Below are 17914 nucleotides of genomic sequence, written 5' to 3'. Positions count from 1 at the left end.
AAAAGTGTAACATAACAAAATGTGGAAAAAGTAAAGCTCTATGAAAACGTTCCTGATGCACGGAACATTAAAATAAACCCTTACACACACATTTGCACTCTTGCAAAAACATATTGACAGGTTCTGAATTTTCCAGACACAGATATCAGTCTGTAGTGTGTTTTATTAGCGTGTGATAGTGTTCAGAATTTCGTACACTATATGACTATATTTCCAGCCATATCTGGTTCCTCCCCAAACACAATGTTAACACGAAGTTGAAGCTACACAATGGTATAGGGCATCGTTGGATGTGGTAGAATGAGATATTCTCTTCATTTTAACTTAAAGAGGCAGGTTTACTGGTTTCAGTTTCACTTGATTATGGTAACCCCGTAAATTAATCTTCTGATCTTTATTATTTAGACCCTTGTGGCTAAAAGAATCTCACACAAACACACTCAGAAATCCAGTGGAACATCTTCCCAGGAGAGTGAAGCATATTACTCCAGCAAATGGCAAATCAATGTAGAATAGGATGTTTAAAAAAATATTTGAATAGTAGATTATTCATGTAAATGGAAAAACCCTGAGGAACATCTAATGTAACCCCTGTGAAAGGCATTTTTGTTTAATAATCACTGGATTATACAATAGTGTTCAGTAAATCAAACATCATTACAAGTTTCCTTTCCTCGTCTTGATAAGAATCACTTTATATATTCAATAATTGATGAATTCTTTGTGATACATACATATTACTATTTTATTTTATATTTTTTACTTTTATAACAAGAAATTATTTTCCTTAAATACATTACAATTCTTGTATGTACATGTCTGAATTTTTACATTTAGAGAACTCACCTGGAACCCTGAATATTGTCCTGCTATGAGGTCTGGATTTCCAAAAAAGGATTAATAATAATAATAATAATTAATTCATACTGATATTATTTCTGCAGCACCGCTCTCTTAAACACACATGAAGAATCACACCAAGCAAGCACATGAACACGTCTCTGTAAAACCACCAACATGGTCTTCAAAATACATGTCCAGGAAACACCTCTGTGATGAAGCACATCTAATAAAAATCTCTTCGTTGGAATCTGCATCAGATGAAAAATTGTTTACAGCCTAAAAATAAAAGAAAATAAGGTTTATACTGAAGCTGACAGGACGAACATTAACATTAAACATCAGTGTCATTTTACATACAAAACGCAGTCATGAAGAAAATTACAATGACCAGGGTACCGTCTCTGAATGTGTTTTTGAATGTTTATAACTCAACTCACCTCAGAATCTGGAGTTTGTGAAGTTGATCATGTTTAAGACTGAAGAGCAGCTTCTGTTCTGAGTCTCCTAAATTATTGCAAAACAGATCCAGTTCTCTCAGATGTGAGGGGTTTGATCTCAGAGCTGATGTCAGAGCAGCACAACCTTCATCTGAGACACCACAATAACACAAGCTGCAGAGAGACAATAACACACACTTCATTCTCAGAGTTCAGACACATGACCTTCACCAGCACAGTCACAAGAACCATGAATTAATGTGCATTACTAAAGATAAAATAACTTTAAAGATAATCTAATGAAATGTTGCCTGCAAGACAGCAGCAATAGTGTTTTATTATCCAGACACTGTCTGGAAGTGTCTGTTGATGTTTGTCAGTTAGTTCTCTGATATGGTTGATCAGGCATGTATATGTATGTGAATTGTGGGCAGGAATTTGTGAGATATAATGAGTCCGAATAATCATAAGCAATGATTAGAAGCAAAACAATTCAATAGCCGGTGTTAAGTTTAGTAGTGTTTGTTACCTCTTAGTATAATTAGCCATTCCTGTCATTGACTGCACCCCTGCTATATGCCTCAAGCCTAACTCTGTCACATCTGACCTTCTGGCACTGAGTCTTGGACTTCTACAGGGAACTCAACTACACTGACTGTTTAATTATCACACAGAGTGTGCTTTACACCTCTCTCTTTGTCCCATCTTAATGTATCATGCTTTGATTTTCAGTTACCTCTCCAATCAGTCTTCTGACCATTGTTATCTATCACTATCCTTATCTACTGGAAAACTTGCCTCGTCAGATAAGTGGACATGCTCCTCAGTCACATCCATACTGACAGAACTCCTTTCACTGTCATCAAAGACTTTAACAACCTCTGAACAGCTCCATTCCTCTTACACTTCCCTTCTCCATCTTCTGCAGTCCTTCTCCCAGACATTTAACAACTGCTCTCCCATATGCAAGGGAGGAAATAAACCTGGTCTTTAGCTGACACTCGATATTTCTCTCCCACTTTCCAAACCCTTCACTCTATCTCCTCTTACTCCATAGCTTCCAGCACCCTATCACCCTTTCCACACCCTGACTCATTTTCCCTCTTTCACCGGAGTTTGCTACAGACTCTTCTCTCATTTCTCATCCATTTCTCATTTCTCAATCCTTCTATGTCCTCTAACCTATAAACAAAAAAAAGATATGTTACACTGCTCTTTGACTATTAAGGGTATTGTGCAGCAATTGAAGAAATCTAAGAAAGTCAAAGAGATGCCATTACTTGACATAAATCCTGTCTCTTGCCATGATCTGCTGTACACATTCTCAACTGAAGTAACTTCTGTTAAGAATGTCTTCTATAAGCCTTCACAAGCTCCACTTAGTTTCTTCACTGCTTAATGAACCAGTTCCACATACTCAGTCCTCCCAGACTGCTAAAGATTGATCCCCATTTAAAAATGAGTATAGCAAAAAAATATCCGACAGACCTTTACTCCTACCTCAAGCCCTATACTACATGCTCAGGATCTTCCTTCTCTCTCACCGACACGTTTTTTTATAGCAACAGAAGAGATCCTGCAAGTCATGTTGTCCTGCAATCCTATGATTGCCCACTGGGTGCAATTCCTTGTACAATTCTCCAGACCATCCTACAAAGCATTGTACCCTTTATCACTATTATCGAGAACTCCATAACATCTAGTCAAAATTATTCTCATCCTGAAAAAAACTCACTCTGGATCCATCCAACATAAGTGTTTACTGAGTGTTAAAACAACTCTCTTTTTAATGCTAAAATATCCAAGTTCCTGAACAATCTGCCTCCAAAACAGCACGTTCCACACATTCTGCCCTTTTAGCATCAATAGAGAACTCACATAATGCTAGATCTGCCAAACTGTTAACAGTCTTCATCCTCTTTGACACTCCCATTACATATAACACAAGTCATCTACAAGACTCTCTTGTCCATCCTTAAAAATCATGGAATTAATGGCACAGCATCAGAGTGAATTGACATCTGGTTCATGCAGTCTTTTTATTAATGTACCACAAAGCTCAGTATTGGGCCATTTTCTGTTCTCCATCTATACTCACTCCTCACATGTCTTATCATTCCACTGCTATGCAAATGATACACAACTCAATATTTCCTTTACACAGACAGTCTTTACTTTTCACTCTACTCTGGTCTCAGTATGTCTGGCAGATATCCTGAGATCTTCATGGACAACTCTATGATCTCGCTGTTGGTCACCTGCACATAGCCATGGACAATCAACTATTCTTTAAAGTCTCCCAGTACTAATATGACACACTGGTGTTGATTTCTCCTTTACAACACCAGGAGAATTGGCCCATTTCTATCCACACAAGCCAATGGCATTTCAAGACTGCACCTTTCTTCTGACAGGTGCACTGCAACTGAGACAGAATAATATAGAAAGAAAAAAAAACCAGCACGCACCTAACCTAAGGCACTTATCTTACCCTGCACTGCAACATGCTGCTTCTGATCCACAACCACTTCTCAACTGGTCACAATATCTCTCCGGGTAGACATGCATAGACATGCGTAGAACACATGCATTGAGACCCTTTTTGTTCTGCCCTTCAGTGGTGTAACAAACTTCCCTGGATATCTGAACAACTGAGTTACTTACACAATGATTAAAGACATACCGCTTCCAGGATTATGTAAATGAGCAAAAATTTATTGTTAGAGACTTCAAACATCTTCTGTAAGATGCTCTGGATTAGGGTGTCTGCCAAATGCCATAAATTTAAATAAAATTTTCCTCTTCAGTATATTTGATGTTTGATGACCTTACTTCAGAATTTCCAGTTTACAGTGAGGATTCTCCAGTACAACAGAGAGACATTTCATTCCTGTGTCTCCAAGGATATTCCTTGAGAGATTCAGTTCTCTCAGGTGTGAGGGGTTTGATCCTAGAGCTGAAGCCAGATCAGCACAACCTTCATCTGAAATATCACAACTGTGCAACCTGTAGAACGACAATGACACACTTCACTCTCTCAGTTCATGACACACAGATCAGTTCAGCAGCAATTAAATTAATTCATTTTTTCATATTTTATTTATTTTGCCACCACAGTCTTTGATCACTATGAAATACAAAATTCTAGTCATGAATTACGACCCCCGATTCTAAAAAAGCTGGGACACTGTACAAATTGTGAATAAAAAAGGAATGCAATAATTTACAAATCTTATACACTTATATTTTATTCACAATAGAATATAGATAAAATATCAAATGTTGAAAGTGAGACATTTTGAAATGTCATGCCAAATATTGGCTCATTTTGGATTTCATGAGAGCTACACATTCCAAAAAAGTTGGGACAGGTAGCATTAAGAGGCCGGAAAAGTGAAATGTACATATAAGGAACAGCTGGAGGAGCAATATGCAACTTATTAGGTCAATTGGCAACATGAGTGGGTATAAAAAGAGCCTTTCAGAGTGCAGTGTCTCTCAGAAGTCAAGATGGGCAGAGGATCACCAGTTCCCCAATGCTGCGGCGAAAAGTAGTGGAGCAATATCAGAAAGGAGTTTCTCAGAGAAAAATTGCAAAGAGTTTGAAGTTCTCATCATCTACAGTGCATCATATCATCCAAAGATTCAGAGAATCTGGAAAAATCTCTGTGCATAAGGGTGAAGGCCGGAAAACCATACTGGATGCCTGTGATCTTCGGACCCTTAGACGGCACTGCATCACATACAGAAATGCTACTGTAATGGAAATCACAACATGGGTTTAGGAAAACTTCCAAAAAACATTGTCAGTGAACACAATCCACCGTGCCATTCGCTGTCGCTGGCTAAACCTCTATAGGTCGAAAAAGAAGCCATATCTAAACATGATCCAGAAGCTCAGGCGTTTTCTCTGGGCCTAGGCTCATTTAAAATAGACTGTGACAAATTGGAAAACTGTTCTGTGGTCAGACGAACCAAAATTTTAAGTTCTTTTTGGAAAACTGGGACGCCATGTCATCCGGACTAAAGAGGACCAGGACAACCCAAGTTGTTCTCAGCGCTCAGTTTAGAAGCCTGCATCTTTGATGGTATGGGGTTGCATGAGTGCGTGTGGCATGGGCAGCTTACACATCTGGAAAGACACCATCAATGCTGAAAGGTATATCCAAGTTCTAGAACAACATATGCTCCCATCCAGACGTCGTCTCTTTCAGGGAAGACCTTGCATTTATCAACATGACAATGCCAGATACTGCACACATACTGCATCAATTACAACATCATGGCTGCGTAGAAGAAGGATGCGGGTACTGACATGGCCAGCCTGCAGTCCAGATCTTTCACCCATAGAAAATATTTGGCGCATCATAAAGAGGAAGATGTGAGAAAGAAGACCTGAGACAGTTGAGCAACTAGAAGCCTGTATTAGACAAGAGTGGGAGAACATTCCTATTCCTAAACTTGAGCAACTTGTCTCCTCAGTCCCCAGATGTTTTCAGACTGTTATGGAAAGAAGAGGTGACACCACACAGTGGTAAACATTGCCTTGTCCCAACTTTTCTGAGATGTGTTGATGCCATGAAATTTAAAATCAACTTATTTTTTTCCTTAAAATTATACATTTTCTCAGTTTAAACATTTCATATGTCATCTATGTTGTATTCTGAATAAAATATTGAAATTTGAAACTTCCACATCATTGCATTCTGTTTTTATTCACAATTTGTAAAGTGTCCCAACTTTTTTGGAATTGGGTTTGTATATGATAACAATAAATAAAAACAAAAAACAAAGTAACAGTTAACAGTTTTTCACATATTCGTAGATGTGTTTGTGTGTCTCAAAGTGCTTTCGGTCTCCTCTGATTCAAAAGGGGAAAAAAAAAAAATAAAATCCTAGTTGTATTTCTGTCTGTCTGTTAGCTGCATATCTATGCCGAGGGTCTTTGGTGACACTTAGTCAGCAAGGTTGAGTAGCTACCGACAGTGGTTAAGGAGAAACAAACAACACACCAGTTACAAGGTGCATTAATGCCAGCGAACAGCTTTGGATGGTCTTGAGGTGAGACACGTGTAATATTGAATAGTTAGATGGACAGCATCTGGGTTCAGCTATTTGGAAATTCTGAAAGGTCAGACAAAGTCTTTAGCGGTAATTCATGGGTTGAAAGCCAGACTTTCCACCCACTCAGTACAGAGGAACGGGTTTCATCTGTAATTGGCACTCCTGACAAAGCCTTCAATATTTTTGAGGATCACAGTGCAAGTATTTTTTAGGAGCAAAAAACTGACTAAGCCAGGGCTGACAGGACTGAGGCCTCCTGTTCCTAGGTGGAGAATAAGGGTGGCTGTGTACCCATAGACCGCCTGAAAATGGGAGAGGCCCGTGGTCATAGACGGCAGAAATTTGTAAGCATACTCAACCCAGATTAGGTGGGAAAGAAGTTAAAAAGTAAAAGTCTCTATGGGGCCTGGTGCGGGTTGAGACAGTTGACGGTCTGTAGATATTCCAAATTGCAGTGATCTGTCCAGACTATGAAGGGGACCTCAAAGCCCTCTAGCCAGTGTCTCCAGCTCTAATTCCCCAACTGCGTAGTCCTGTTCGGCTAAAGTGAGGTGACTTGAGTGAGGGTGAAAGAAGGCGCATAGGTGGAGCTGGATATCTCAGGGACTCCTCTGGGAACGAACCACCCAGACTCCCCAGTTAGAGGTTAGAGGTGTTAAATTTGAACATGAACTGAAGAGCAGGATCTGACAGGCCAGGAGCAGGGCAGAGGGGTACAGGATTATGATCTTGGCAAAGCTCATGAAGGGGAGCGGTGACAGCACAAAATCTCCTGATGAACTGCTAGTAAAAGCTGAAGAACCCCAGACATTTTTGAAGCTGTTTACTGGCAAATTCCATATATACATTACTGGCTGAGAAGATGAAGCCCAGAAATGAAATGGTAGTCAATGTGAAACTCACATTTCCTGTATTTCACATACGGATGGTTCTGCAGAAGGCACTGGAACACAGACCGGAAATGCTGAAAAATTCCTCCAGGAAGAGTGAGAAGATGAGAATATTGTATAGGTAGACGAAAACAAAGTGGTTTAGCATGTCCCTCAGGACACCATTGATAAGTGCCTGGAACACCACCCAGCAAGTTGGTGAGGCCAAAAGCCATTACTAGATAGTTGTAGTGCCCTAAGGGGGTATTAATTGGCATCGTGGAGGTCGAGTTTGGTGAACATGGTGGCTCCCTGGAGGAGCTCCAAGGTGGAAGCCATGAAGAGCAGAAGATATCTGTTTTTGATTATGATGGAATTTAAGCCACGGTAATCAACACAAGGTCAGAGGGTGTTGTCCTTCCTTTTGTCAAAGACAAAGCCAGCCCCGTCCAGCGAAGAGGATGGATGGATGATCTAGGTGGCGAGTGAGTCCCAGTCAGGTAATAGAGACGGTGACGTTGAAAGTAGCATGTCTATGGCGCAGTTGTAGGGCTGATGCTGAGGTAGGAAGGATGGCCAAAACTTGCTGAATATCTCTTCTAGGTCATGGTAGTCTGGTGGCACCAAGCTGAGATCTGGCAGGGAGTGGCTGTGGGCAGAGATAGGTGGAGTGGCAGAGAGGCATTGACTCTGGCAGAAAAACCTCAGTCCAATATGCGACCACTGGCCCAGTCCAGGTGGGGGTTTTCTTCTGAAGCCAGAGAAACCTGATTATGAATGGCTTTTGTGATCACAGAATCACCAAAAAGGATGGCTACTCCTAATGCTGTCCAGCGACTGTGACTCGCAAAGGCTTATACTGTGTAGGATCATTGTTGGTACCTTGGCAGAAATTTCACTTACAAAGCCCCACAGTTATGGAACAGGTTTCCACATAGAGCTAGTGAAAATAAATGACTTTACCAGGATATTGTTTTACACAGAAATAAATACCTGTTAGCTTTTACACTTCAATACATCCCTGTTGGTAATGCAGTTAAATTAAATGATTCTTCTCTTCATATAGATATTCGATGCTGAATCTAAAATCTCTGCTTCAGTCTTACTATTAGAGAATGGGTCTTACTGAGGAGTAGGTCATGTGACTCTCAGAGAGATGACCTTACTTGAGTATCCCCAGTTTACAGCGTGGATTCTCCAGCACAGCAGCGAGCCGCTTCACACCCGAGTCTCCGACTTTATTTTTAGACAGCACCAGTTCTTTCAGGTGTGAGGGGTTTGATCTCAGAGCTGAAGTCAGAGCAGCACAGCCTACAACTGATACTCTACAATCGCACAACCTGCAAAGATACAATAACACTCTTCACTCTTTCAGTATAGGACACACAAATCAGCTCAGTAGGAATGTTTCCATCAAATAAACAGTTAGATTTTTTTCAATAACTATGAATAAATACTTCTAATTAATCATAAATTATGTGAGGACTATCAGGAATAACCCCCCAAAAACCCCACACAAATCAGTTTCTAGATCATATTACATTTTTTTTAAAATCATGTGTGGCTGGGTCTTGACACTGTACAAACATCTTTTGTTTGACCCTTAAAGCTGGTCATCTCATTAACCAAGTTCAGAGGAGGGAAGTAACGAAGTACAAGTACTCTGTTACTGTACTTAAGTAGATTCTTCTGGTATTTTTATATCAGTATTTTACTTCACTTTTTATTTTTTTGACAACTTTTTACTTTCACTCATTACATTTTTACACAAATATCTGTATTTTCTACTTCTTACATTTTCAAAACAGACTTGTTACTTTAGTTTTAATCTATTTGATGAAATGTCACTGTTTTTTCTTCTCATTGCAGTTTTCAGCCCATCAACCTGTTTCCTGTCATTGCGTGGCTTTTTTAATCAATGAATCATTTCCTGTCTCTCCTGTAGACTAGTTTCTGAAGCTCACAATGAGCAGGCAGAAGGCAGTAAGAAGTCTGGGGTTAACGTGGATGAGACAGGGGAAGTCAGTGATGAGAACATGACTGAGAACAGACACATTCCTGATCACCTGATCATCAAATTTTCTCTGCTTGTGTTCTACATGGTAGATGTTCAGCCTGCATACATTCATTAGGTAACAATTTTAAATTCGTTTTATCTTAGTATATGTATTAAGGCTGTCAAAATTTATTTTTATTAACACGCTATCAATGCAGCGTGCATTTCTGTTTGACCACTTTTATAAGAAATATAAATACATAAATAAATAAATATAAACTCAATTAAAACATTCAGCACAACATACATTTATTCACAAAGTCCTTTCTTTATTCATACATAACTTAAATAAATAAACTCCACCGAAAAAATATTTTTAATCGGTAAACATTTGTTGTATTGATGCACCAACTCTCAAATCAAACATCAAAATCCACCACGATTCACACAATTTACCCTCTGGGGGTCGACAAACGTAGCATGACATTACGTGTCCTATTCATTAAATGCCTTATGTTAACAAGTGATTGTCTGTGAATACTGATTTCTGCTACATGCTAAATTAGAACTAGTATGGTATAAAGTAGGGAGTTGTATCTTTCTTGGCCGGGGAGATAACCCTTCCTAGAATTGATAGATTATATGGTCTCTCAGTGGATGAACAGATCAAATAATTGTAACATTGATTCTATTAAAGTTGTTTCGAAGATTCAATCAAAATATTTATGATTAATTATAAACTGTTATAATAACTCATAGATGTTTCCCTTTTTTGCGAGCTAAATTCGCTACAGTGATGCAACAAATGGTCAGATTATTCACTGTTTCAGTCTCACTATTAGAGTGTAGTGTCTTACAGAAGAGCAGGTCATGTGACTCTCAGAGAGATGATCTTACCTCAGTATCTCCAGTTTACAGTGAGGATTCTCCAGTACAGCAGAGAGACACTTCATTCCTGAGTCTCCAAGTTTATTCCCAGTCAAATCCAGTTCTCTCAGGTGTGAGGGGTTTGATCTCAGAGCTGAAGTCAGAGCAGCACAACCTTCATCTGAGACACCACAATAACACAACCTGCAGAGAGACAATAAACAAATATGGCAATCATTATCAATCTTGTTTGTGGACAGGATTGTAAAAACTTCAAAACTCCAAACTGTCAAATTCTATTTCATCTGTGGGTTTTTTTATTATTATTATTTGCCAAATAAACAGTTAAAAACGTCTTTTTCTTTGCAAGAACCACTCTCTCTGAATAAAGAGCAGCATTCCGATTGCCACTTTGAACATTGCTTAGACACTAAATCTATAATTAATATTATAATTAAGATTAAGGTTATCTTATAATTAAGATTGTAGTTACCAACATTTTTGCACTTGACTATCGAACTAGTTCATGTTACAGTTACTATTAAACGGAACAGCAATAAATAAGTTAGCAAGCATTGGCAGCAACCAGTATCAAGGATTTCTTCCTCACTCTTTTTGTAGAAGTGCATGCCATGATGAATGAGGAAAATGAGAGCGAGAAGGTTGGATGGTGTGGAGTTGGTGAAGCAGGATGTAGATAGGATTAGTAAGGAGGAAGTGAGAGCAGCGATTAAGAGGATGAAGAGTGAAAAGTCGAGAGGTGGAATGGAGGAATGGAGAAGGAGTGTGCTGGTAACGATCTTTAAGAATAAGGGGATGTGCAGACCTGCAGTAACTACAGGGGAATAAAGTTGATCAGTCACACCATGAAGTTATGGAAAAGAGTAGTGGAAGCCAGGCTGAGAGAAGAGGTGACCATCTGTGAGCAACAGTATGGTTTCATGCCGAGGAAGAGCACCACAGACACATTATTTGCTTTGAGAATGTTGATGGAGAAGTATAGAGAAGATCAGAAGGAGCTGCATTGTGTGTTTGTGGATTTAGAGAAAGCGTACGACAGAGTGGAGAGAGGAGTTGTGGTATTGTTTGAGGAAGTCTGGTGTGTCAGAGAAGTATGTGAGGGTGGTGCAGGACATGTATGAGGACAGTGTGACAGCAGTGAAGTGTGCAGTAGGAACGACAGACTGGTTCAAGTTGGAGGTTGGACTGCATCAAGGATCGGCTCTGAGCCCTTTCCTGTTTGCAGTGGTAGGAGTAAGACAGAGTACATGTGTGTGAATGAGAGGGAGGGCAGTGGAGGGGTGCGGTTGCAGGGAGAAGAGGTGAAGAAGGTGGAAGAGTTCAGGTACCTGGGGTCAACAGTGCAGAGTAATGGAGAGTGTGTTAGAGAAGTGAAGAAAAGAGTGCAGGCAGGGTGGAGTGGGTGGAGAAGAGTGATAGCAGGAGTGATTTGTGATAGAAGACATTGGGTATATCAGTAGGAGAATGCTGAGGATGGAGCCACCAGGAAGGAGGGAAAGAGGAAGACCTATTTTATGGATGTAGTGAGGGAAGACATGCAGGTAGTTGGTTTAAAAGAGGCAGATGTAAAATAAAGCAGATTGGCAGCTAAATGACTATGGACTTTGGACTTTTCATTGTTTACATTGTTTTCAGGTTTGCGATTCCTCCACCCTGTCTTGTCATAGGTTAATGTGTCATAAAATATACTTTTATATATTTTCAAATCTTTCAATGCATCATAAACACATTTTTCAATTAAAATCACAATTTATTTAGTTGTTTACAGTTTCAAACATTTTTCTTTTTCTATCAGGTGGACAACTATATATGTACATGAACTTCAGCTTTAATTTAAATAGAACGTAACATTTAATTTTACTGTCAGGTGCACAATTATACATTTACATGAACATTAGCTTTGAGTTTATTAGACCTTTAATGTAATAATTATAATATTTGAAAATAAATAAATAAATAAATAAATTAATTAATAAAAAATAAATAAATATAAATATATAAATATATATATATATATAATCTTTGATGTTTATACCAATTTTCTTTTTTTTTGCTTGGTATTCAACATTATTTAACTGCAGTAACGCTGCTGAACACCTAGGGGTCACGGACCCCCTGGTTCATGACCCACGGTTTAGATTTTCTGCTCTTTCTCCACAAAGTAATGTGTTCAGGTTCCTGTCAATTATCAAGCCATTTGTGTTCCTCATTTCATATTCCAAGTTCTTCCAGTTTTTGGTTTTGTTTCTCTTTCTCTTTTCTTGTCTGTGCTTGGCCCTTTAAGCATTTCTTATTTAACATTCTTATACAGCACGTGTATCTGCCTTTTCGGTGTGCTAATCGTGTATTACATAACATGGGGCATGTTCGGTCATATAAAGGGGAATTCTATCATGTTTTGATGTATACACAAGTAATATCACTTCGCTGAAGAAAAAACAGCTGGATAGTATGGTTCTGAAGCAGGAACAGGTCCTACACACACCGCTCACTTTTCAGAGTTTGTCAACTATATGCTGATAAATGCATTATTTTTAAACTTTCAAAATGAAAGATGACCTCCAAACATTTCCATCAATGATATGATTCTCATTTAGTGCAACTGTAGACCTAACCAGAAATATATGAGCAGAACAACTGTAGACAACTGTAAGGTATTTTGCAGACATTATTAAAAATAATTTTTGCAGACATTATTAAAAATAATTTCCATAGGCCCAAAACTCTTTTTACTGTTTTTAACACTGTTGTTAACCCAACGGTCTCAAAAACAATGTGTGAGGATTTTTTGAGATTCTTTGTTGAAAAGATTAATTCTATTAGACGGGGGATATCTCACCCAGATTCTGATCCATCCATCCACTCTGTTTGTTGTGCAGAGTTTAGTCAATTCAAACCTATTTCTTTTGAATATCTCCAAGAAATAGTATGCCGGCTTAAGCCGTCAGGCTCTACCGTAGACATCCTGCCTCCTTATTTCCTGAAACAAGTTTTTGTTCCAGTGGGTCCATACCTTGTGACTTTGATTAACCGATCCTTTGAAACCAGTTCTGTACCTGATGTGTTAAAACATGCTACAGTATATCCTTTGCTCAAGAGACATAATCTAGATCCTACTGTTTTAGAAAATTATAGACCAATTTAAAATTTGTCTTTTATTACAAAGATCCTCGAGAAAATAGTGCTTTCACAATTGCAGAGTTTTTTAGATGAAAATAAGATATTTGAGGTCTTTCAATCAGGTTTTCGAAAATTTCGCTCCACAGAGACTGCACTTCTGAAGGTTTTAAATGATATTCTACTTACTGGTGACTCTGGAAACCATTCTGTGCTTGAGCTCCTAGATTTGAGTGCTGCGTTTGACACTGTTGACCATGCAGTCCTTCTTACTCGCCTGGAGCATTGCGCAGGCATAACAGGAAGCGCTCTTGAATGGTTTAATTCATATCTTTTAAATAGACGTTTTAATGTTAATATGGGTGAACACTCATCTGAGTCAGCTCCTCTAACATGCGGTGTACCCCAGGGTTCCATCTTGGCTCCGATTCTTTTTTCTTTGTATATGCTGCCATTGGGCTCTATTTTTAGGAAGCATGGTCTGTCATTCCACTGCTATGCCGATGACACTCAAATATATTTGCCCTTAAAAAAGAGTTCCAATGGCATAGAAGCACTCATAACTTGTTTGGCTGATGTGAAAGCCTGGCTGTCTTTAAATTTTTTAAATTTTAATGAGAGTAAAACAGAGATAATAGTATTCGGTCCTTCAGACTCTGTTAGTTCACCAAAAATCAATTTTGGGGATTTATCGCCCTCTGTAAAACCTTGGGTTAAAAATTTAGGGGTTATCTTTGATGATAAGCTGAAATTTGACAAACACATAAATACAGTGGTCAGATCATGCTTCTTTCAGCTTAGACTATTAGCTAAAGTTAAACCCATTTTGACTAGTAAAAATTTTGAACAATTAATCCATGCTTTCATTACGACGAGACTGGATTACTGTAACTGAATATATTTTGGGATTAGCCAGTCAGCTATATCCCGGCTACAAATAGTTCAACATGCAGCTGCTAGACTTTTAACCACCAGTTTTACGTTCTCTGCACTGGTTGCCCGTGCGTTCTCGAGTGAATTTCTAAATTATTCTTTTGGTGTTTAAATCATTACACGGTCTGGCCCCTCCGTATCTCTCGGAATTGCTTACTGAGTATCGTCCGTTTCTGTCTCTCCGGTCATCTAACCAGAGACTGCTATGTATCCCAAAGTCAAAGCGGAGGTGCAGAGGAGACCGGGCTTTTTCAGTAGCCGCCCCCAGATTATGGAATGCTTTACCTCTGTGTATTCGCTCTGTATCATCCTTATCTGTTTTTAAAACTTTGCTAAAAACGCATCTTTTTAAATTAGCTTATACTTAGTGAGGAAGTTGTATTGTAATGTTTGTTTTATTATGATGTTTTTATTGCTTATTTGTTCTGTGCAATTGTCTATTATAATATGTGCAGCACATTGGACAACCTCGGTTGGGATAAATGGTGCTATATAAATAAATTTGACATTGACATTGACATTAGACTCTGTAGAAAACCTTCAAAACCCTCGCCCTAAGAAAAGGATATTTTTCTCATATTAAATTCATTCTTTGTAAATCTTTTGTTAATCTTAGGTTTTTTTTTTATGATCCCCTGGTTTAATATATATATATATATATATATATATATATATATATATATATATATATATATATATATATATATATATATATATATATATATATATATATATAAAAAAACAGGGTCTTTATTTGTACTTAAAGGTAGAAAAATACTTTTACCGAAGCAACTAAATACATTTTGTTAAAAGCAGTTCTAATTAGGGAGCTTAGAGACTTTTGACAGGAGTTTTTCAGAGAGCTGATACAAAGATTTTGATCTAATTTTTATTTTAAGAAGGGCTTCATTGTGTAGCACAATCATTTTATTTGTAGGAAAATAGAACATTATGGATGCATGTTCTAAATATAATATCATAATGGGGTTAAATGACCAGGACATTTGTAATTATTAGGTTGTATTTATAAGGGGAGGTTTTCTGTACCATGTCATAAGACTTTCAGATAAATTATTCTACCTCAGTATCTCCAGTTTACAGTAAGGATTCTCCAGTCCAGCAGAGAGACACTTCATTCCTGAGCCTCCAAGTTTATTCCAAGAAAGATCCAGTTCTCTGAGACTGGAAGATTCAGAGCTGAGCACTGAGGCCAATGCTGAACACCCTTTCTTCTCCAGGTCACAATTATTACAACTGAAATACAAAATACAGATCGAATTAGCACCAGTGTACATTATCAAATTAACAAAATCTTTCAAAAATACAAATAATAAATATAACATATTTGTACTTTTTGCATACTGAATGTAGTAATGACATTTACATAAATAACATAATTCACAACAAAGAACATAAAACCAGCTTCACTGTAAGAGAGGTCTGAGGTCCACCAGTGCTAAAGTTCTTCCATCTTCTCTGCTGCTAACATAAACAGTGTAACAGTCATAGTCAACATTACTTACTCAGCTTTTCTGGATGCTGCAACCACAGGCAGGAGCTTCAGTAGAACCTCCTCTGGTGTACAGTATTCATTGGAATATTTATTGAGGACAAACACATCCTGTTTCTGTGCTGATGTCAGTAACACAAACACCACAGCAGACCACCGAGAAGAAGAAAGTTTGTTTTGATGTAAATCTCCAGATTGCAGGTACTGTTGGATTTCCTCAACGAGAGAATGATCTTCCAGTTCATTCAGACAGTGGAACAGATTGAGGGATTTCTCTGTTAATGGATTTTCTCTGATCTTCTTCTTGATGTAAACAACTGTTTCCTTTGTGTTGTGAGAGCTACTTCCTGTCTGTGTCATTATGGTTTGTAGAAGGTTCTGATTGGACTCCAGTGAGAGACCCAGAAGAAAGCGAAGGAAAAGATCCAGATGTCCATTTTTACTCTGTAAAGCCTGATCTACAGCACTCTTGTGAACATCTGACACTGTGATGTCTCTGAGCCTCATGGACCTTTTAGAAAACTGACTCTTCTGAAAAACATTTTTCTTTTCATTTATAAAAGTCAGGTGCACATACAGAGCTGCGAGATGTTCCTGAATGCTCAGATGAACAAAACAGTACACTTTACTCTGGTGAAGCCCAAACTCCTCTCTGAAGATCTGTGTACACACACCTGAATACACTGATGCTTCTGTCACATCAATGCCACACTCTCCCAGGTCTTCCTCATAGAAGATCAGGTTGCCCTTCATCAGCTGCTGAAATGCCAGTTTCCCCAGTTTCAGAACCATTTCTTTATCTGCCTTTTGGCTCTTTGTGTACTTTTTCTTTATGAAGTTGGTCTGAATGATGAGGAAGTGTGTGTACATTTGAGTCAGAGTCTTGGGGATCTCTCCACTCTCTGCTTCACCCAACATTCTCTCTAGAACAGTGGCTGAAATCCAGCAGAAGACTGGGATGTGGCACATGATGTAGAGGCTTCTTAATGACTTCAGGTGTGTGATGATTCTGCTGCTCAGGCTCTGATCACTGATCCTCTTTCTGAAATATTCCTCCTTCTGAGGGTCATTGAACCCTCGTACCTCTGTGACTCGATCTACACACTCAGGGGGGATTTGATCAGCTGCTGCTGGTCTGGAGGTGATCCAGATGAGAGCAGAGGGAAGCAGGTTTCCTTTGATCAGGTTTATCAGCAGAACATCTACTGATGCTGGTTCAGTTACATCACACACTCTCACTGTGTTCTGGAAATCCAGAGGGAAACGACACTCATCCAAACCATCAAAAATGAACAGAACTTTGTCCAGTCTGGAAATAAGTGTTTCTTCAATTTCCTTCAAAAAGAAATGAAGGAGCTTCATGAAGCTCAGTTTTTGATTCTTCATCAGATTGAGCTCTCTGAAAGGATGTGGAAATATGAGCAGAACATCCTGATTTGTTTTCCCTTCAGCCCAGTCTAGAATGAATTTCTGCACAGAGACTGTTTTTCCAATGCCAGCGACTCCCTTTGTCAGAACGATCCTGATGGGTTTGTCTTCTTCAGATAAGGACTTAAAGATTTTACTGCATTTGATAGGTGTTTCTGCTGTTGCTGCTCTCCTGGATGCTGCCTCGATCTGTCTCACCTCATGTTCCTTATTGACTTTTCCACTGTCTCCTTCTGTGATGAAGAGATCTGTGTAGATCTCATTGAGAAGTTTTGGGTTTCTCGGATTTGTCACCACCTCATTCAAGTGCTGAAACTTCTTTATCAGATTGAATTTACATATCTCCTGAACATGAGGTCCAGTGCTTTCAGACTTACACCTGTAAAGATATATTAACACCTATTAAGATATATGTATTGTTTAAATGAAAATGTTATCAAAGAAAAAGAAGAAATTCCTTTTCCATCAGATGTATATTATACAACTAATTACACTTAAATATAAACACGTACATATATACATCTATACACGGATCTGTACATCAATATATGCCCAAATATACATATTACATTTGCCTCTATTGTACATATGCTGATCAGACATATAGATAAAAAAGAGAAGAAAAAATAAAAGCAAATCTTTGAGATGAGTCTATGAGATGTTGCATATTTGGTCCAGTTTTCCCACTACACAGCAAATTCTTCCAGATTATGATTTAAAAATGCTGTGATTTGTTCCATTTTATAAATGTCTATTGTGATTTCCATGCCTGGTTTTACAGTAGGACTCTGCTCTGACAAGCATTTTTTTGGTAAAACTCTTTTTAAGA

General features: G+C 38.4%; 1 protein-coding gene across 14 annotated transcripts in view; it reads right to left on the bottom strand.

Annotated features, from left to right (window-relative positions):
* Positions 1-720: 720 nt before the first annotated feature.
* LOC310716820 (uncharacterized protein) overlaps positions 721-17914 on the bottom strand; it is a 91441-nt gene continuing 74247 nt past the window's right edge. For 12 of the 14 annotated variants that reach the window (XM_083524287.1, XM_083524283.1, XM_083524278.1 and 9 more), the window contains 5 exons: positions 10107-10280; positions 8380-8553; positions 4113-4286; positions 1281-1454; positions 721-1119 (listed from right to left, as the gene is read on the bottom strand). In XM_083524287.1, the coding sequence (XP_083380413.1) occupies positions 1113-1119; positions 1281-1454; positions 4113-4286; positions 8380-8553; positions 10107-10280 (703 nt within the window). In that variant the 3' untranslated portion in view covers positions 721-1112. The remainder of the gene's footprint in view (positions 1120-1280; positions 1455-4112; positions 4287-8379; positions 8554-10106; positions 10281-17914) is intronic. The other 2 variants (XM_083524288.1, XM_083524282.1) reach the window with 2 other exon arrangements.

The sequence above is a fragment of the Silurus aristotelis genome (assembly GCF_946808225.1).
Source record: "Silurus aristotelis genome assembly, chromosome: 21".
NCBI classification, from domain to species: domain Eukaryota; kingdom Metazoa; phylum Chordata; class Actinopteri; order Siluriformes; family Siluridae; genus Silurus; species Silurus aristotelis.
Note: the sequence above shows the minus strand (reverse complement) of the source record. Positions and strands in the feature narration are given on the sequence as shown.